General features: G+C 43.3%; 1 protein-coding gene across 1 annotated transcript in view; it reads left to right on the forward strand.

Annotated features, from left to right (window-relative positions):
• The window catches only part of pex5la (peroxisomal biogenesis factor 5-like a), a gene marked incomplete at both ends in the record, with an annotated part of 111254 nt that overhangs the window by 78428 nt on the left and 12694 nt on the right, over positions 1 to 20132 (forward strand). The window contains 4 exons of the mRNA XM_084436279.1: positions 1020 to 1143; positions 4564 to 4657; positions 5155 to 5184; positions 6994 to 7089. Of these exons, the coding sequence (XP_084292405.1) occupies positions 1020 to 1143; positions 4564 to 4657; positions 5155 to 5184; positions 6994 to 7089 (344 nt within the window). The remainder of the gene's footprint in view (positions 1 to 1019; positions 1144 to 4563; positions 4658 to 5154; positions 5185 to 6993; positions 7090 to 20132) is intronic.

Consider the following 20132-nt stretch of genomic DNA (forward strand, 5'->3'; position numbering starts at 1 on the left):
AAAATCCTTGCATAGGACTTGGCATGTTGTTGGGGAGCTGCGTCCTCGGTCCTCCTGTGTGCTTAACAGGCAAACAAGGGTCCATGAGGGGAGATGGCTGCTCACAACTCTCTCCATGCACTTTACCAGTACAGAGGTTAGGGCTACGGTACAGAGGTTAGGGCTACAGTACAGAGGTTAGGGCTACAGTACAGAGGTTAGGGCTACAGTACAGAGGTTAGGGCTACAGTACAGAGGTTAGGGCTACAGCACAGAGGTTAGGGCTACAGTATAGAGGTTAGGGCTACAGTACAGAGGTTAGGGCTACAGTACAGAGGTTAGGGCTACAGCACAGAGGTTAGGGCTACAGTACAGAGGTTAGGGCTACAGCACAGAGGTTAGGGCTACAGTATAGAGGTTAGGGCTACAGTACAGAGGTTAGGGCTACAGCACAGAGGTTAGGGCTACAGTACAGAGGTTAGGGCTACAGTATAGAGGTTAGGGCTACAGTACAGAGGTTAGGGCTACAGCACAGAGGTTAGGGCTACAGTACAGAGGTTAGGGCTACAGTACAGAGGTTAGGGCTACAGCACAGAGGTTAGGGCTACAGTACAGAGGTCAGGGCTACAGCACAGTACAGAATAACAATCATTCAGGATTTGGACCCAGGTTATTTTGGTACTGGGATGATTGTGGACCTTTTACAGGTGTTTGATAGTATGGTGCAGACATTAAGCAAACCTAACTGAACCCTAACTGAAAGAATATAATTTAAACACCTTTCCAATTGGAACACGATTTCAGAGCCCTGTCATGAATATATATATATACATAGAGAGAGAGAGAGAGAGAGAGAGAGAGAGAGAGAGAGAGAGAGAGAGAGAGAGTCTATGTGGGTCCGCACCCAAGTAAAAAACAAAAACAAAAAAACACTTATATTGTACAGTATATAGTACTGTAGGTTACCAAAGCTAACTGTTGATAATGTGCTTTATTGTAGCTTATTGTCAAGTGTATTTATCTGTGGTTCTTGTCCCCAGTCAACATTGCTTCTCCTCTGGACAAATGGGAGGAGTTGAACCCTCACCCTGAGAGGAATGGCAACAAGAAGTGGAAATTGGAAAGACGACGTTCATCCAAAAACTCCTCCAGTGAATTGCTGTGGTGGGTAAAATATTATACAGCTGGAAAGCTTTCAAAACCCTCTTATTTTCCACTACTCAACCCTCCAAGACTGCTGCTAGTATTAAGCAACCAAAGCAAGGGATGTTAGCGAGGATGAGGAGAACGCGGAAGCTAGCAACGTATAGGTATCTGTGCAGATTTGGATGAGATAAATGAAGAAGACACAGATGATGAAAATGTTGTTGATAATCCTGATGATAAGGATATGGCAGCTAGTACTAGCCAAGCAATGAAAAATGTTAGTGGTGGTGATGAGGATGATGATGGTGACATTCAAGATGATGATAGTATGGAAACTCCAGTGGCTAGGCTGAGGGAACAAGCACCCCCCATCTCCTCCAATTACTCCTGAATCTTGTCATAGATGCTGGCTATCTGGCTACCTTTTTAAAATATGTTGTTGCTTGTGTTGTAGACCACTGTCTTCTTGATTATTGTTATTATTGTGATACATTGCTTGAATACTTAATAGTTTGTTGTTTCTAGTTTCGTCTGTCATATTTTTCATCCTTTATCAGACTGGGGTTTGAGCAAATTCTGGATAAAATCCATGGTGCCAACCAAGGTGATGAAATAGCCTATCAGCAGTTGTATTGCTTAAATATTAGCAGGCCACAGTTTATTGATAAATTGACGGCACTGTCCATGGTGCTGAAATAGAGCACCTAATTATGTGGCTTCAAAAATCACCAAAGATGTGCACATACTGTAGGTCCAGCCCTATGCCAGAAGTCCTCAACTGGCCTTGGGGGCCAATAGTCCTGATGGTGGCGCTACAGCAACTGTATACAGTTTAAAACTTTAAAAAATCTTAACAAATCAGCCATACATGCTATCAATTTGCAAACATCAACAACCTGTAGGCCCAAGTGAGCAGGAACGTCCATATGCTTTTAGCTGCCAGGAATTATCCATCACTCTGTTTTTCTCAAAAACTGTAAAACCTATCAAACCCTACTCCTCACACATTTTGGTCAATTGACACCCCAATTGCTACACTACATCTTCAGACTGTACTCCATAAAACGATCTTCACAGATTTTTGAAATATGAAAAATTTAGCCCACAGCGCAACAAAATGTTTTACGGTGAACGGTACTATATGCAGCTAATGCAAATACTCAATCAATCTCCAATGTTCATGAAAAAAGGACAACATTTTCATGACATGGTAGATGTAGTGTGAACATTTTCAGAATTTTATCTCAAAAACTGTATTTTCGACAGTATTTTGAAGTCTGTCTCCTCAAACTACTGCTGCTCATACAGGAAAAAATACACTACCCACAATCCTATAGTGCAACAGCAATGTCTCCACCAATCAGAGACGTTGTTGGCAACCCTGCCCCAATAGCAGACCCTAGGACTACAACTGGCTAAATTGACTCTGATTGAGAGGACACCTGTGCCACTGATTGTTTGATTGTTTTCCACCTGTCTTGTTAGTCTGTGTATATATAGCCTACATGTAGCTCCCCTCTTGTTCTCTGTCTGTTCATTATTTACTGTAGCTGTGTGTTGTCCCTGGTGTTGTCCTGTCAGCTGCCAAACCTTTTTTAGGTCAAACTGCCAGCTTCTCACTTGGCTCAAACAAGAACTTTACCTTCCCTTGGTGTCTGGTTGAGTTCAAGCCCCGGATGATGCAGAATAAACATGCTAATGCATACTCAGGCATTGTCTTTTGTTCTCCGCTTGTTGAGTGTACCTTCATTTTGTTTTTTCAACCCTTGTGGTGCCTTTGACAAACATTTTGTGGAAACTGATAAAACCTCCACATACTACTGTGACATTTCCAATGTCTTCCAACCCTTGATTGCTTGTCAGTGTGAAATTATCTATGGTTTCACATGGCAGGTAGCTCAACATGAGTTCAAGCCCAGCCCATCTTTGTATTATATTTATGTTGAAATGTCTAACTTTATGCTGCTTTCTTGGCCAGGTCTCTCTTGTAAAAGAGAGTTTCAATCTCAATGAGACTAACCTGGTAAAATAAAGGTCGGAAAAAAAGGAGGATGCCAAATAAAAATGCTAATGCATACTCGGCACGGCATTGTGCTGACATGATTTTTAAAATATTAAAGGTTTAAATTATGGTCTGGGCAAATACATGAGAACACCCTCATGTATTTGTCATTGTCTCCTCGTCTTCCTCTTATACCTCATGCACACTTCCTCAAAGTTTTTAACTTTTTTTTTTATATTGTGGCAACCCAGGGGACAGAAGACCACACATGCCAAAATGGCAGTGGCACACAAGGGAAGCACGTTCCAGAAAATGGCTAGATGTCTCTAATAAACTTGAAGTGTTACAAATGAAAGATCTCAAACAAAATCCACAATCCACACATTAGGCAGCATGCTTTCTGCCTCACCAGTTTTTGGTGAGGGGACGTGGCTGATTGTCCACACCTGCTTCAGCAATCAGCCCAGGTAGTCATTAAGCTCTAATCCACAACCTGTGGGGTTCTGGGAACTGCAGTCCCACAGCTAGCAGCCACTTTGTGGCACAACCGGGCCCCGGGTTGCCACAGTATTTTATCAAAATCCAATCATGTTTTTCATGTAAAGCAAAATGTGTGCTTACGTACAGTAGTTGGACAACCAATTTCAACCAATAATATGACATTCACCCTCAATCTTCAGCTTTCAGCAACACATCTACAGTAAGATTCATTATTTGGATAGTTAGCAACAGCATTGCATGTCTGGCTGTTGGCATTACATTAGTCATTTAGCTGAAACTGTTATCCAAAGTGACTTACATAATTGCATTTAACATAGGAAGTTAGTGGACTATTCACCGTGCATCTCCTTTCTTAACAAGTGACTTAAGAGTATAATGTAGAGCATTAGGTCAAGTGCAAAAGTAAATAACTAAAAAAAGAATAGGTGCTTAAGAGGGACAATGTTGGTAGTATTTCATGAAGAGGTGAGTATTGAGCCTATGGTGAAATAGCAGTCCTCGGTGGGCAGTTCACTGTGTGGCCAGGACAGAAAAGAGCTGTGGCCATGTCACAACCTCAAACCTTGTTCCATCTCCTAACTGTAGCAGTTAACAGGAAAACATATACCTGTATATATGTGTACACCTAGACCCTCATATATTTGCCATTTGTCTCCTTCCTCCTCTTACTCTGCCCAGCCCTGACCCAGTGCTGCGCAGCAGCTAGAATTGTAATCTGCATTTCTTTACGTTCGGTCTACCTAAGTTTCCCCTTGGATCTGTCTTTCATCTCCATACAGCCTATAGGGGCCCACTATGAGGTCCCCGTCCCCTCTGCAATGAACCATTAGCTCCGCCCCTGGTAGGGAATAATACAAGTAGAGAAAATAATCCTCTTTTCTAATGGATGTGCAGTGAGGATTTGTTTTATTTTTCATCTACCTTTCACTTTCTAGGTCCATAGACTGCAAAGCACAGTCAGAGCCGTCAAACAAGACCTCCTTAGAACAAAGTACTAAAGCGGAGCCAGAATCTGCTCTAGCGTTTCAAGTAAGTACCTACTTATAGCTCTCAAACTCTGAGCAGTAATCATCCCAGCGTTTCTGTCCGTTTCTTCTGTGCTTGAAACAACAGTCCTTTGAAGTTGAAAGCTTTTCATCTTTCAAGTGGGTTGTTTAGACTTCCTAGTGAAATGTGTGGATGAATCTTACTAACTGTATTTTAAGGAGGTTTATCAGGATGCATGCCGTTGTGGTTTATCAACATCTGCTAAAATGTCCAAGTGTGAAGTTCAAGGTAGACTGCAGATGTGGCATCACTCTGGAGAAGCAGGGCGACTATCACCAGGCATAACCAAATAACAAGCTCCTCAGTCGTCACTGAAGTGAGGGAAGCGTCTTCTGTTTCTCAGGTGGACAAGTTCCACGTTTTCCGGCTGTGACGTCACATCTCCCATTCTGCCTGTCAAAGTTTATGTAGACACGCCCTGTTGTGTCACCACGGTAACCCTCCATCTTGTGCTAACGCCTCAAATTCTTCCATTTCAGCTCAACAGGCAGTATATTAGTGGAAGACATGTAAGCCTCTATGCATGCTTTCCTATGTTATTGAAACACCTATACTGTACAGTACATTTGCACTGGGCAAACAGCATCACCACCACAGCTTGTAATTCCTGTGGGGAAAGAAACAGTACTGTGTTATATGTACAGTATCTTAAAAGATGTCCATACCTCAATATGACTTCCTGGTTAAATAAAGGTTATATATGTGTTTTTTTTAAGCAATGGTACCTTTTCGAAAAAAAAAGGGGGCCTTTAAGGAATAGTGCATGTTGGCTAATTGCTCCTTAGTGCTCTTTCCTCTTCAGTGAAGCAGGTTCTATAGTCAAGGTCCTGTTTCTAGCAGGCATTATTAGATGAATAGATCATGAATTATTCAACTGCCCTGCTCTGGTCCTATTAGAGTGGTCCTCACTGTGCCAGCTAAGCATGCTGTATTGTACATCACCTTTTCAACATCCCTACCCAGAGGGACCGTAGTGGCTCTGACAGTGATACTGTAAATAGTGGCTTCATGTTTCCAACTTGGCATGTGCCACACATGCACACGCACGCACACACGCATGCACACACACACACACACACACACACACACACACACACACACACACACAGTGCTGAAAGGGGAATGTTGTGTTCCATGAGCTTTAGTGTTTCTCTGTGAAAGTACAAAAGCTGCCACACAAACAGAGATAAAGCCTCTGACAGCTACAGCACAGGGCCATGCCTCCACCTATAGCACTGCTACTTCAGCATGGGGTATTTGGGATGTTTCGAAATACACTTTGGGGGGTTTGCGTGTCCCTCTGCTGTTCTAAACCTGTAGACAGTTGACAGCAATGCATTGATGTTGAGAAGTAGTATGTTGAGGTTATTAACATTGAGATATACATAAATAGGGACTTTTAATGACTATAGCTACAAAAATGGAAAAAGTAATGTAATGTAACAGATAATGACTTGCCCGGAATTACCTGTTACATTCCATTTTCCAAAACGAGGTTTAGGACAGATTAGTCATCAGAATGCTATAGGCAGCTGTGGACCAGCGAGGTAGGGAGAGGGAGGGACTTGTCTTCTATCTCTGGGATTTCCAGAATGGCTCGCCAAATGGAACAAGTGCCTAATTCAATTCCTCAGCCTCCATAATTGATTAGCTAGCCTAATCTGGGCTACAGACATTTGTCAATTACAGTAACTCACTTTATGCATTACATCCCAGTGTACTTTTAAGCCAACACAGCCCAGTAAATATTGTTACCAGCTTTACTACATATATACAGCACTGAACTGTAGCTGTGGTCTGAAAGCATGCAAATACTGTAGATGTACTGTAACCTACGCGACTCAACACGTCGTGCATGCCCATGCCATTTAGGGCCAGACGTACATGAAAATTGAATTAGTAATTGGTCCGGATCCTAGATCAGAACCAGGCACAGCTCCAAATTCTTCACTAAAGCAACCGTCAGCTTGTTTCAGTTCTGATAATGCATGGGGTGTTGAAAGGGTATGTGATGTACAGTAAGAGCAGGACCATGGCCACTGGAGAGGAGGTATGATTGTGTGATTGAGAGAGCTAGGCCCAGGGTAATGGAGGGAGAGGAGAGCAGGAGGGGGGTCTGAAAGACGCTGATGGAGGCTCCTTTGCCAGCCGTCCTGAGCCTTTGGCTTTGCAGAGGCAGGGATGTTTACCCCTCCCGGAAAAGGCAGACGGCTGACCTTGCCCCCTTCTGTCTGTCTCTACCCCCCCCCCCTTCTGTGTGTATGTGTGTGTGTGCATCTGCGTGTAATGTGTGTGCAATGTGTGCACGTGTGTGACAGGGCCGTCTGGGTAAGGAGCAGAAGTGGGGTGGCGCCCTCCTCTCCAGGAACCAATCCCTGGAGGAGGAGTTTGAGCGCGCCAAAGCAGCCGTGGAGGTGAGTGTGAGAGCCGCTGTGGGCTCCGAAAAAAAAAAGGTTGGAACACCCAGCTGCCCTCCTGTCTTTTTAAGTACTTAACTATGATACTTGATTGAATTATTTTACCCATGTTGATGTCAAGCCTCTTTCAAGGTACTATTGGTTCTACTCTGAGTGTTAAGCGCTTTTGTAAATCAAGGCTCCTCACTTTATAACCTTGTTAATAGTTTGATAGAACTCTCATTGTCCTTTATTGGCTCTCATTTCAAAGAGCTGGGCTGTTGAGAGTGCATCTATGCAGACGACCTGTCGCTGTCCGCTACCCTGGATAAACCTCATGTTTTCTCTTGTGTCCCTTGTGTCCGTCCTCTTCCCTCGAACACTTGAAGCATTAGAGTAGAAGCCCTGACTGGATGGGTGCACATAAAAGAGACAACGCAAGGAGAGTGAATTTTAAACTTTAAACTATTGAGATGCACTCTAGGTGACTCTACGAGTCTGGTCGCATGGCCGTCAGAGTGGGGTGGATCCTCCAGCTCCTAGCCCCTCCCCCCCACAGTAGTTGCTGTCCCATCCATGAAAGAAAGGTAATTTTGAAAAATGTCCAGAAATGCATGCCCGTAGCCAGCCAGGGGTTCTTTTTATTTTTAAGTGGACCTTATCGCAGTTTTCCCCTCATTTTTTATTTTGAGCTTCAAATTCTTCATTTCCTGCTTTCTGGGAACTTGGTGGTTATGCACCAATTTGTGCTGGATTAGCTGCTATTTTAATTAGCAAGCTTTTATGATGAACCGAAAATATCCTTCCACTCAACAGCTCCAAATATTGTGAAATTGCTTATCAAAATTATAACCCCCCCCCCCCCCCCACACACACACACACACAGTTCACAAGTTTAAAGACCACACCAACAACACAATACATTTAAGGCACTTTACTTTCTTGTCATCTCTGTCAATGCCTCTCCTCTCGTTGCTGTGTCATGTCTCTGTCTGTCTCTTCTCTCCTCCCTCCATTTCACTCCTCCTCTCCTTGCATTCTCTGCTGATGTCTAATTTCCTTTCATCAGAATCCCCACTCTTCTACTCTCTGTCAATGCCTCTCCTCTTGTTGCCGTTTTTGTCTTGACATTTATGGAATGAGAACACTGGTCAGTTCCAATCTTTTTGGGTGCATTTTTGAGTATGTTGATAGCTTCATCCAGGTCCACTGCCATAGTGTGTGTGGATGAGGGCCAGGGATGACAAGCGGTCCCCTCCCTTGCGTTAGCATGCTAATAATGTAGCTAGCACAGAGAAATGTGCAGATAATACCCTCAGCACACTAAACTTAGCTTTATTAAATGTCAGATCTTTAACAGGAAAGACATTTTTAATCAATGATTTTATCACCAACCACAATCTTGATCTTATGTTTTTAACTGAAACTTGGCTAGACCAAGGTAACAGTGCAGCTGTTCTTATTGAGTCAACTCCTCCCAACTTCAGCTTTATGAGCGAGGCTAGAGTGCATAAGAAAGGAGGTGGAGTAGCCATCTTGTTTAATGACTCCCTCCAATGTAAGCAGATGTGTTATGGAAATTTTGGTTCCTTTGAATATGTGGCTCTTCAGTTGAATTCCTTTTCCCGAGCGTTATTTCTAAACATCTACAGGCCACCTAAATACTGTCCAAACTTCTTTGATGACTTTGCTGAACTGTTGTCTACTGTCTGCATTGACTTTGACTGTGTGGTTATTGTTGGTGATTTTAACATCCATGTTGACAACCCTCAGGGCAGAGGGACTAAAGAGCTAGGTTGTGTCCTTGATAACTATGGACTGACTCAGCATGTGACGGAGCCCACACACAACAAGGGGCACACTCTGGACTTAATCATCACCAAAGGTCTGAATATTTCTAAGGTTCAGGTATCTGATGTTGCGCTCTCTGATCATTCCTGTGTTTTCTTTGAGAGTACTATCTCCATGCACACAAATTCTCAATCAGAGGTTATCTCAAAACGGCGCATCACTGAAAACACCAGTGAGATATTTACTCAGGCTTTCTCGTCCACACCTGCCCTCTATATGGCCTCAGTCAACGAGCTTGTAGATAATTTCAATGTTAAAATTACAAACATTATTGACGCCGTTGCGCCCACTAAGGTGAAGGTGATCTCTGGTAAGAGAAGATCTCCATGGAGAAAGGCCATGCTGGTCAGAATAGAAAAGAGAGAGTGTCGAAAATCTGAACGCAGATGGCGAAAAACAAATCTCCATGTTCATTATGACATCTATAAAGAGAGACTTCGCATTTATAATCTGGAGCTGAGAAATGCACGGCAGACCTTCTTTTCTGACATCATCACCAAAAACCATAACAATGCGCGTGCTTTGTTTGCCACTGTTGATAGGCTGACAAACCCTCCTGTGTCAGTAGCCTCTGAACTTCTATCCACCAGGGCCTGCAATGAATTTGCCTCATTCTTCACTGACAAAATCCAGAAAATTAGACAAGCAGTCAGTGCCTCCATTCCAGGTACAGGACATGTGTCGTCACACTGTCCACTTAAAATCAATAATTGTACCATGACACAATTTAATCCGATCAACCATAAAACCCTGGGGGACACTATACAATATCTGAAATCCTCCACCTGTTGCCTTGATGTTCTACCTACAGACTTCTTCAAAACTGTATCCAACTGTATGGCCTCTGATTTACTACAAATTGTAAACACATCTCTTCTTTCAGGTGTGTTCCCACATACCCTGAAAACTGCAGTCATCAAGCCACTCTTAAAAAAGAATAATCTAGACAGCTCACAAATGAACAATTATAGGCCCATATCAAACCTCCCATTTCTAAGCAAAATAATTGAAAAGGTTGTTTTCCAACAACTGAATAACTTCCTGGCACTAAGTAATGGCTTTGATGTCTTCCAGTCAGGATTTCGACCACATCACAGCACCGAGACTGCTCTAATTAAGGTATTTAATGACATCCATTTAAACACAGATAATGGCAAAATCTCAGTCTTAGTACTACTGGATCTCAGTGCTGCGTTCGACACGGTAGACCACAACATACTACTAGGCCGACTGGAAAATTGGCTGGGAATTTCTGGTACAGTGTTAGATTGGTTTGAATCCTACTTAAAGGACAGGGATTATTTTGTGTCTATAGGCAATTACAAATCTGAGCTGACAAAAATGACCTGTGGAGTTCCCCAAGGCTCCATCCTGGGGCCTCTTCTGTTCAACATTTACATGCTCCCACTAACTCAAATTATGGAAAACAACAAAATATGTTACCATAGCTATGCAGATGACACACAAATTTATATCACTATATCACCAGGAGACTATAATCCCATACAAGCGCTGAGTAAGTGCATTCAACAAATCAATGATTGGATGTGCCAGAACTTTCTCCAACTAAACAAAAATAAAACTGAAGTAATTGTCTTTGGAGCCAAAGAAGAACGATTAAAAGTCAGTGCTCAACTTCAATCAGTAATGCTAAAAACCACAAACGAAGCCAGAAATCTTGGTGTAGTCATGGACTCAGACCTGAATTTCAACAGCCACATTAAGTCAATTACAAAGTCAGCCTACTATCACCTGAAGAATATATCAAGGATCAAAGGATTTATGTCCCAGAAGGATTTGGAAAAACTTGTCCATGCGTTTATCTTCAGTAGACTCGACTACTGTAACGGCATGTATACAGGTCTCTCTAAAAAATCGATCAGACAGCTGCAGCTGATTCAGAACGCTGCTGCTCGAGTCCTCACTAAGACTAAGAAAGTGGAGCATATCACACCAGTACTAAGGTCTTTACACTGGCTTCCTGTCTGTCAAAGAATTGACTTTAAAATACTGCTCTTGGTTTATAAAGCACTGAATGGCCTAGGGCCAAAATATATTTCTGATCTGCTCATATGCTATGAACCATCCAGACCCCTCAGGTCGTCTGGCACAGGTCTACTTTCTGTCCCCAGAGTTAAAACAAAACATGGAGAAGCAGCATTCAGTTTTTATGCTCCACATATCTGGAACAAACTTCCAGAAAACTGCAGGTCTGCTGCAACTCTTGGTTCTTTTAAAACAAGCCTGAAGACTTTTCTTTTTGCCACTGCTTTCTAAGAGGAGCTATGTTTATCAGTATACTGCACTGTAACTTTTATTCCTGTATTCTATTTGTCCTGCTTTTTGTTTAAATATCTATAATGACTTGCTTTTTGTTTTAATGCTTTTAATTTGTCTTGCCTTTTGTTTTAAATGTCTATAATGTCTTGCTTTTTGTTTTAATGCTTTTAATGTCTCATGTAAAGCACCTTGAATTGCCCTGTGGCTGAAATGTGCTATATAAATAAACTTGCCTTGCCTTGCCTTGCCTTGCTAACATTAGCTATCTCAACTAGCTAGTTAGGTACTAAATATAACAACCTTACCCTGTTTGGCTCTTTTTCTGAACATTTGTTCAATATTTTGAGACAAAGAGGCCGCTCCTTGTCTCCATTTGCGAGTCTCACGCTCTTTTCGACCCATTCTTAGCCGGCTGGATCATTGACGCTGGAAAATGACGGTGCCGGTGCAGGATGGGTTGTGTCACATCTCACGCGTCAATTCTTAACACAATCAAGACCAAGATTAGGGCTTCAGTTTGGTTTACATTTTTTATTTTGGATTTAAATTCTGGACCTTTGGTCGTGAGGGTCGTTCGAAACCTCTGATCCCCCCATGCCTACGATCTGAAATGTGTGCCTTCAGTTTCCTGCAATTACAGGAAAGATGGGGAACATTGTGGCCCAACTTCTTCTATCAAAAGAGTTTGAGCAATACGAGCAGTCATCCATGCCCATGTCTTTTGACATTGTTCATGGTCTTTTTCTATTTGATCCAGTGATGAGATGAGTTTTCACTTTCATCACAGTTTGATGGCTGTCTTTTGTCCGGGGCCATTCTATTAATACATCCATGGGGGCCATGCATAGGCTCTGGAATCTTGACACCTTTGTTGGAACAGTGTCAATGGAGCAGAGATTTTTTTTTTTCTCATCGAAGATGGTGTCCAATCAAGTCAAGAGATGCTTGTCAAAATGTGTATCTCAGCAGCAGAATTCATTGAAAGAGCATTGAAACCCACAGAGAGACACCCCCACCTGTCTCAAAAATAATCTGCAGTCCTACAGTAGGTTCTGCAATAATAATGATAATAATAACAATAATAATAATAATAATAACTAGAAAGTACATTTCCTGGAGAAAATGTGAGGTGGGCTAGCTGCTGCAGCTGTATATAAAAGCTACTGCTAGAACAACTATGGACCAGGCAATCTCCATGCACCCACCAGCGAAGACCGTGCGTCTCTACCCCACTCAGGGGCTGAGTTGTGGGGTCTGTGGCGTGGACAGTGGCATGGTGGTGAGACTCCGCCCCCTCAGGTCAGAGCTGGTCGAGGACAGTGTACCCCTCTCCGGGCCACCTACCCGCCCGCACCGGTGAAGACCATATGTCTCTAGCCCACTCAGGGGCTGAGTTGTGGGGCCCGTGGCGTGGATAGTGGCGTGGGGGTGAGACTCCGCCCCCTCAGGTCAGAGCCAGTCAGGGACAGTGTACCCCTCTCCGGGCCACCTACCTGAATCAACCGGTGAAGACCATGTGTCTCTAGCCCACTCAGGGGCTGAGTTGTGGGGCCCGTGGCGTGGATAGTGGCGTGCTGGTTAGGCCCCGCCCCTTTGGGTGACAGCTAGTCGGGGACAGTACAGTGACCTCTGGGCAATTTCAATGCATCCACCAATGAAGACTGTGTCTCTAGCCCACTCAGGGGTTGAGTTGTGGGGCCCGTGGCGTGGATAGTGGCGTGGTGATGAGACTCCATCCCCTCAGGTCAGAGCCAGTCGGGGACAGTGTACCCCTCTCCGGGCCACCTACCTGACTCCACCATGAAGACCTCCGGGCAGTCTCCTTGCACCCACTGGTAAAGACTGTGTGTCTCTAGCTCAATCGGCTGAGTTGTGGGGTCTGTGGCGTGGTGGCGAGACTCCGCCCGAAAGAAAGAAAAAAAGGAAGAAAGAAAGAAGGATGGAAGGAAGAAAGGAAGGATGGAAGGATGGAAGGAAGGATGGATGGATGGATGGATGGAAGGATGGATGGATGGAAGGATGGATGGAAGGAAGGATGGAAGGATGGAAGGAAGGATGGAAGGATGGATGGAAGGAAGGATGGAAGGAAGGAAGCAAGGAAGCAAGGATGGAAGGAAGGAAGGAAGGAAGGAAGGAAGGAAGGATGGATGGAAGGAAGGAAGGAAGGAAGGAAGGAAGGAAGGAAGGAAGGAAGGAAGGAAGGATGGATGGATGGATGGATGGATGGATGGATGGATGGAAGGAAGGAAGGAAGGATGGAAGGATGGAAGGAAGCAAGGATGGAAGGAAGGATGGATGGAAGGAAGCAAGGATGGAAGGAAGGATGGATGGATGGAAGGATGGATGGATGGATGGATGGATGGATGGATGGATGGATGGATGGATGGAAGGAAGGAAGGATGGATGGATGGATGGATGGATGGATGGATGAAAGAAAGAAAGAAAGAGAGAAAGAAAGCAAGAAAGAAAGAAAGAGAAAGAAAGGAAGGATGGAAGGAAGGAAGGAAGGAAGGAAGGAAGGAAGAAGGGTGGAAGGAAGGAAGGAAGGAAGGAAGGAAGGAAGGAAGGATGGAAGGAAGCAAGGATGGATGGATGGATGGATGGATGGATGGATAGATGGATGGATGAAAGAAAGAAAGAAAGAGAGAAAGAAAGCAAGAAAGAAAGAAAGAGAAAGAAAGGAAGGATGGAAGGAAGGAAGGAAGGAAGGAAGAAGGGTGGAAGGAAGGAAGGAAGGAAGGATGGAAGGAAGCAAGGATGGATGGAAGGAAGGAAGGATGGATGGAAGGAAGGAAGGATGCAAAGAAGGAAGGAGGGAAGGATGGATGGATGGATGAAAGAAAGAAAGAAAGAAAGAAAGAAGGAAGTAAGGATGGAAGGAAGGAAGGAAGGAAGAAAGGAAGGATGGAAGGAAGGAAAGGAAGGAAGGAAGGAAAGAAGGATGGAAGGATGGATGGAAGGAAGGAAGGAAGGAAAGGAAGAAAGGAATGAAGGATGGAAAGAAGGATGGAAGGAAGGAAGGAAGGAAGGAAGGATGGAAGGATGGATGCAAGGAAGGAAGGAAGGAAAGAAAGAAAGAAAGAAAAGAAGGAAGGAAGGAAGGAAGGAATGAATGAATATGAATGCTACCACAATAGTCATAAAAGGGTGCCTCTACAGAGAGCCTGCACGTGTCCCCAAATTCAAATCCCAACTGACACTGTGAGCATCCTCTCATTCACTTCAATGGGAAGGCATGTCCGATTCAGACAGCTCTCTCTCAAAAAGTATAAATGTCACAGCCTAGATATTGACACCGTAGGAATCCTGAGAAAATGCTGAACATTTTAGGATATGATATGTCCGTGTAGCTTAAAAACTGTAGGCATGGCGACGAGTTAGAAAAAGGGTAAAAATGCAAAATTAGCAGCTCAAAAGGTAGAGTGTGGGCCCATACGTTTCAATGGAGAGCGCAGTTGCCGAACAAATCGTCATACAGCGAAAACTATAAGTCACACGGCTTTGATACTTACATTGTACGAATCAGCACAGTTATGGGAACGTTTCGATATATAATATGTGTATGAGCTGTTAAAACTGTAGGCATAGCGACAAGTTAGAAAAAGAGAAAAAATGCAAAATTAGCAGCTCAAAAGCTAGAGTGTGTTGCCATACGTTTCAATGAGGAGCGCAGTTGCCGAACAAATCGTCATACAGCGAAAACTATAAGTCACACTGCTTAGATACTTACATTGTACGAATCAGCACAGTTGTGTGAATGTTTTGATGTATAATATGTGTGTGAGCTTTCAAAACTGTAGGAGTGCCAGCAGTTTACAAAATGTGTGAATATTTTCAAAGCAACTGCTGCCACCACTCTAAAAACATAAAATTTCTGAACATTCCAAAAGCATTTCAAGCAGTTTCAATAGGACAAAAAAATGTTTTAAAAGTTAAATTTCTTAAAAACTATAAAAAATATCAAAAATCTGAATGGATCCGTTCAAGAGCTGAACGTCATGAACATTTTAAAGTTTGAATGAAGTTTCTAGCACAAAGTATGAAGAACTAGTTAACGTCCAAAAAAGCGGGGAGAATAATAAAGAAAGAAAGAAAGAAATAGTGGGAATATCACAAGTTGGGCTAGCTTCTGCAAGCTAGCCCACCTAATAAATATGACTACTACTACTACTACTACTACTACTACTACTACTACTAATAATAATAATAATGTTAGTAAACCCAGGATGATACAGTTACTTGTGCTAGACTGAGAGCTACAGTAGAAGGAGGATGTTACACACTGACCTACTGTCTATGTAAAGGTCCATTAATTAAAGAGCAACAAATGATAGTGAGAAAGCGAGAACAGTGCCTCCACAAAGGAACGCTCCATGCCAAAGTGACTGACGGTCTTGTGGGAGACTCCGAGTGATAAGTTCTGAAATCCCATGGCCACTGTACTGTAGAAGCACTGGCCAGAGGGATGTGACAGGCATAGCTGCTGCAGTTGATTTATTCAGGGATGTGTTGTGCCTGACCGAACCCAGGCAGACAGAAGTGCTGGAGACCCGAAAGCAGAGACAACCAAAACAAAGTTAAAGTGCTGTATTCAAATAAAGAGGGAGCTAACAGATCCTATAGTAAGGGGCGTGTCTGGGGAAAGTAGTGGGGTGTGTAGTATATAGGCCGAAGGAGGTCCGAGAGAGAGGGTGAGGGGGAACAGGTCCGAGGGGAACTTGGCGAGGAGTCCCAGAGAGGCTGGCGGGTACGTGGGGGGCGCGGGGTCCAGGGAACGTAGGAGGAGCGGGGAGACACTGGGGTTCCGGAGGAGGCCGAGGGGTGCGTATGGGGCACGGGGTCCAGAGGACTTGGAGACGGACGATCTTGCTGTAAGAGCAGGGAGACTCTGGAGTCAGTAGCAGAGGACACAAACGTTAGGATGACATGAAAAAACAACAGGCGCGCCGAATTACGAGCAGCTAGATGAATAGCAAGTAGGACTTTCAGCTGACTAAAGACTGACCGACAGTAGTCAGCGTTCAAGCCCTGAGCGTCCGTCTTCAGCGGCCTTAAGTAGGCCGGTGTTGCCCAGGAGCTGATTGGGGTCAGCTGGCCTGATGGTGATAGGCAGCACCTACTGATGAGACTGCTTGGCCCGGCTCGATGAAGTGGTGTTCGAGTGGGATTGGGAACGAGACTGGTGTGGGCATGGGCGCGAACGTGGGGGCATAACAGGATGGAGGCATCTGAATTGCACTAATGAAATCACGCCGGTCTTATTCAGAGATACTGTAGCGTCGCCACAGTGCTGATGAAGATGGGACCAAGGTTATTGTGGGCCTGGGTTTTTGAATAAAGCAGTGAGGAAAATAGATCTAGGCAAAATTTCAGATTTGATCATCAGAATCATAAATCTAAATAATAAATACTGAATAAGACAAAATAAATAGGTAATCTCTGTGTTAGGGTCCTTCAACATGGAGCACCTGAATTAATGTTTAAAATCCTGTAAGTGGAACCCATAAAATAAATCAATTTACACATCTGAAATAGTGCTTTTGATGTTTTGAAACCACCGCAAACAGCTATAGATCTCCATACATCCTTCATGCTTCCTTTGATGTGTAAAATCCTGCTGTTTGATAAGAAGCTCTGACTCAGTCCTAAACACTGTGAGCTGGAGGAACACGAGAACACCAGTCCTCTTTGCTCTTCCTCCTCTCTATCTGACGTCGGTTACCACCATTACTAAAGATTACAGTCTGAATTTAAAGTGGTTGCTTATTTAAAGTCATACTGGGATGTATTATCAACTACTGAGGAATTATCTTGGAAGGGAGGAAGTCCAAAACCAATAGATTGCTCTAAAGCAGATTGTGTGTGTGTGTGTGTGTGTGTGTGTGTGTGTGTGTGTGTGTGTGTGTGTGTGTGTGTGTGTGTGTGTGTGTGTGTGTGTGTGTGTGTGTGTGTCTGTGTGTGTCTGTGTGTGTTGTTAGTGGGAGGAGGCTGTTGTCAATTTCTACATTTCAGATGCAACAGCAATCATTAACTCACTCTAATTGACCTCCACTGCACATTGAGAAGTAGTTGTTCAGTATTACTGTATAATAAACAAATTGGACAGAACACACTCAGTCATATTCAATGGCCAAACTGAGAGACTCTTGGCTCTAAACATAGCTCACTCTGCCGGCCAAGGCCAGGAATTATCTCAATCAAGCGGCATTTCTATAATTACAGGCAATGTGATAATGAATGCTTTGTACAGTATTTCACATTTATGGTACACCTCATGAAATTAGAGTTGGAGGCAGGAGCTGGCTCCATTGATATGTTGGACTTTAGTTACCTTCCTCTACCTCCATGTCATTCGAGGAAATGAAAATGCTGATCTGAGTGGAAAATACACCACTGCCTGAGTCGCAATTAATTTCAAGTAATCATTGTGCCTTTGATTGTTTGTAATTCCGCAATAAGACCATTACGTTGACTCTCTGTGTCTATTATCCAGGCTGACAGCTTAACATTGCCATCAGATCCGAATGTGTTTCAAGCTATTTCCAGAAGTATCTCTCAGCCTCACTCTTCACGGTCCCATAATTGGTTCATGTGTCCCTGCAACAGAACGGCATGAGAACTTGATTACAATTTCCATATGGGGCGTGGTGGCTGATACTGTGGTGATCACATACACAGCAACAGGACACTTTCATCCAATAGCATATCTGACAACAGTCCCAGCATGCTTCGTCAATTAGGATGTGGCCTCTGCAGAGTATAGTAACTGTGACTGAACACTACAGATTCCATTGTGACCAAGCGCATTGTTGTCCAACAACGTGTCCATGAGCCCTCCAGAAATGTTACTGTACAACATTTACCTTTTACAGTCAAAAGCATACATGTATTAATTAATGTTTCATATTTTGTAAATTAAGTTGTTACTTTGACATGAAAGTGCCTGAGTAATCTTGTGGTCATTTTGATTTCTTCCCCGTGGTGGGGAATTGTGGTAATTTTAAATTTTTGAATTCCATAGTGATAAGCTCGATGCATTCTACAGGGTCTAAGAACAAGCACCAAACGAGTCACTAAACACCTCAAGCCCTCAACTCTGTGGATTTAGAAAGTAGACGGGCTTCTGAGTAGAATAGACTATACTTTTACTGAGACACCAAGCATAGTTTTTTATTATATTTTTTTCATGTACAAAGCAATATATTGTACTTGGCAATGGGAAAAAAAGTAGTTTTAATCAGAATGACCTCAGGCATGTGCTTGTTAATCATTAAATTATATTGCTATCAAATCATCAGGTGTCAAGCGACAGTATTTACTGTAGTTGAGGGCACAGTCTAACTATGAGGGTATATTTTGATTATGACTTTCTAAGTCTGTTTGTATTGTGTTGGAGGCACAGGTGAATGGTTCACAGTACCCAAACGATCCTTAAAATTCAACTCCAAGGCACTGCTTTGAAGTAGGCTCTGAAAGTTTTCTGTATAGAAATGTGAGTCTTTAAATCTGAAGTTCCACTTGCTTTCAAAAGCATACTATTATGCAACGACTACAAAAGACTAGTAGTCTACTCTTCAAAACTGTAATGGGCTTCCATTCATGGGATTATACCCATTTAAACAACAATGAAATTGGCAACATATGTGGTCAGTTGTGCACTGAAAGTACAGCTACCGTATTTCTAATTCTCTCTTCATCCCACTCTTCTCCAGCTAGTTTTGGTAGCTGTAGTCAAGCTGCCGAGCATCTCTATTCCTCTACCGTTCTACACCCACAACTACAGTACTGTCATATCTGACCCACCACCCGAACCACACCTGGGGCACTCACTGCTGACAGGGCCAATACAGTCTCACCTCATGATCCCACAAGCAATTTGTCTGGGAGTCAGCAGCCAATTACTACGTATCTCTCACCTCATATAGCCAATGTATGGCCTGTGTGTCACATGCCGAGAGAGAGCAAGCAGAACTTTGCAAAAAATGCACACACACACACATACAGACACACAAGCAAGCACTCGTATAGATACGCACACGTACATGCATATGGTATACATGCTCACACATGCACACACATACACACACTAGACCCCTGTGATGTCAAGGCACCCACTTACACGCATGCACGCCATCATGCACCGATGAGTTCCTTGCTGTGGAGAACTCAATGACACACAGGAAGCTGTTCTGTTCTGTGTTTCTACCCATTTGGAGTTCTGTGTGACAGGAAGATAATTGGGAATCATGGACCCAGCCAGCTGGAATAGAACCCTGCTGTGGCAACTGCGTAGAAACTGGGATATCATACTCACAACCTTTATTTAAGATTATCGGAAGAAGTCATACAAAACCCAATTATCAAAATATTGTACAGTGACAGAGCTTTGTGCCCCAGAGCAAGGTTACTATTCAGAAAATGTCTCTGGGATGTCTCTGTCTCATACCAGACCCCAGTCAAAATATTATTTGAAATCATTTAAGTTACTGATTTCCACTTGATTGTTTTTTTATGGCGCAATTTAATCAATGGGCTGTTCAGTATAAGCCCCGCCCACCGGACACTCCAGGCGGAGTCAAGTAAATGCTAATGTAATTGAAATAAAAGAATTTCAAATTGTGTTTTGACCAAGGTCTGTTGCTTACTGTATGTGTGATTGGCTTAAAAAAAAGTTATATGGATCTCTGTTGATGCAAAAGTAATGAGTTATGCCATTGTATTGTAGTCAACAAATTAAATCCAATCAAGATGTGTCACATTCACCAAAACTATCATTGGATCATCTCCACTCTGCTTGGTGAATACAGTATCAGAGACAACGCAGTGTTCCCACTGCTGACTCAGGGACTGAACTCCAGCATGTGGATGAGCTTGCGATGCTGCGGCCTCTTGTCTGGTTCAGTCAATAAGTCATCATTTGGTGACACACG

This window comes from Borostomias antarcticus, assembly GCF_949987555.1.
Source record: "Borostomias antarcticus genome assembly, chromosome: 3".
Classification (NCBI taxonomy): Eukaryota; Metazoa; Chordata; class Actinopteri; order Stomiiformes; family Stomiidae; genus Borostomias; species Borostomias antarcticus.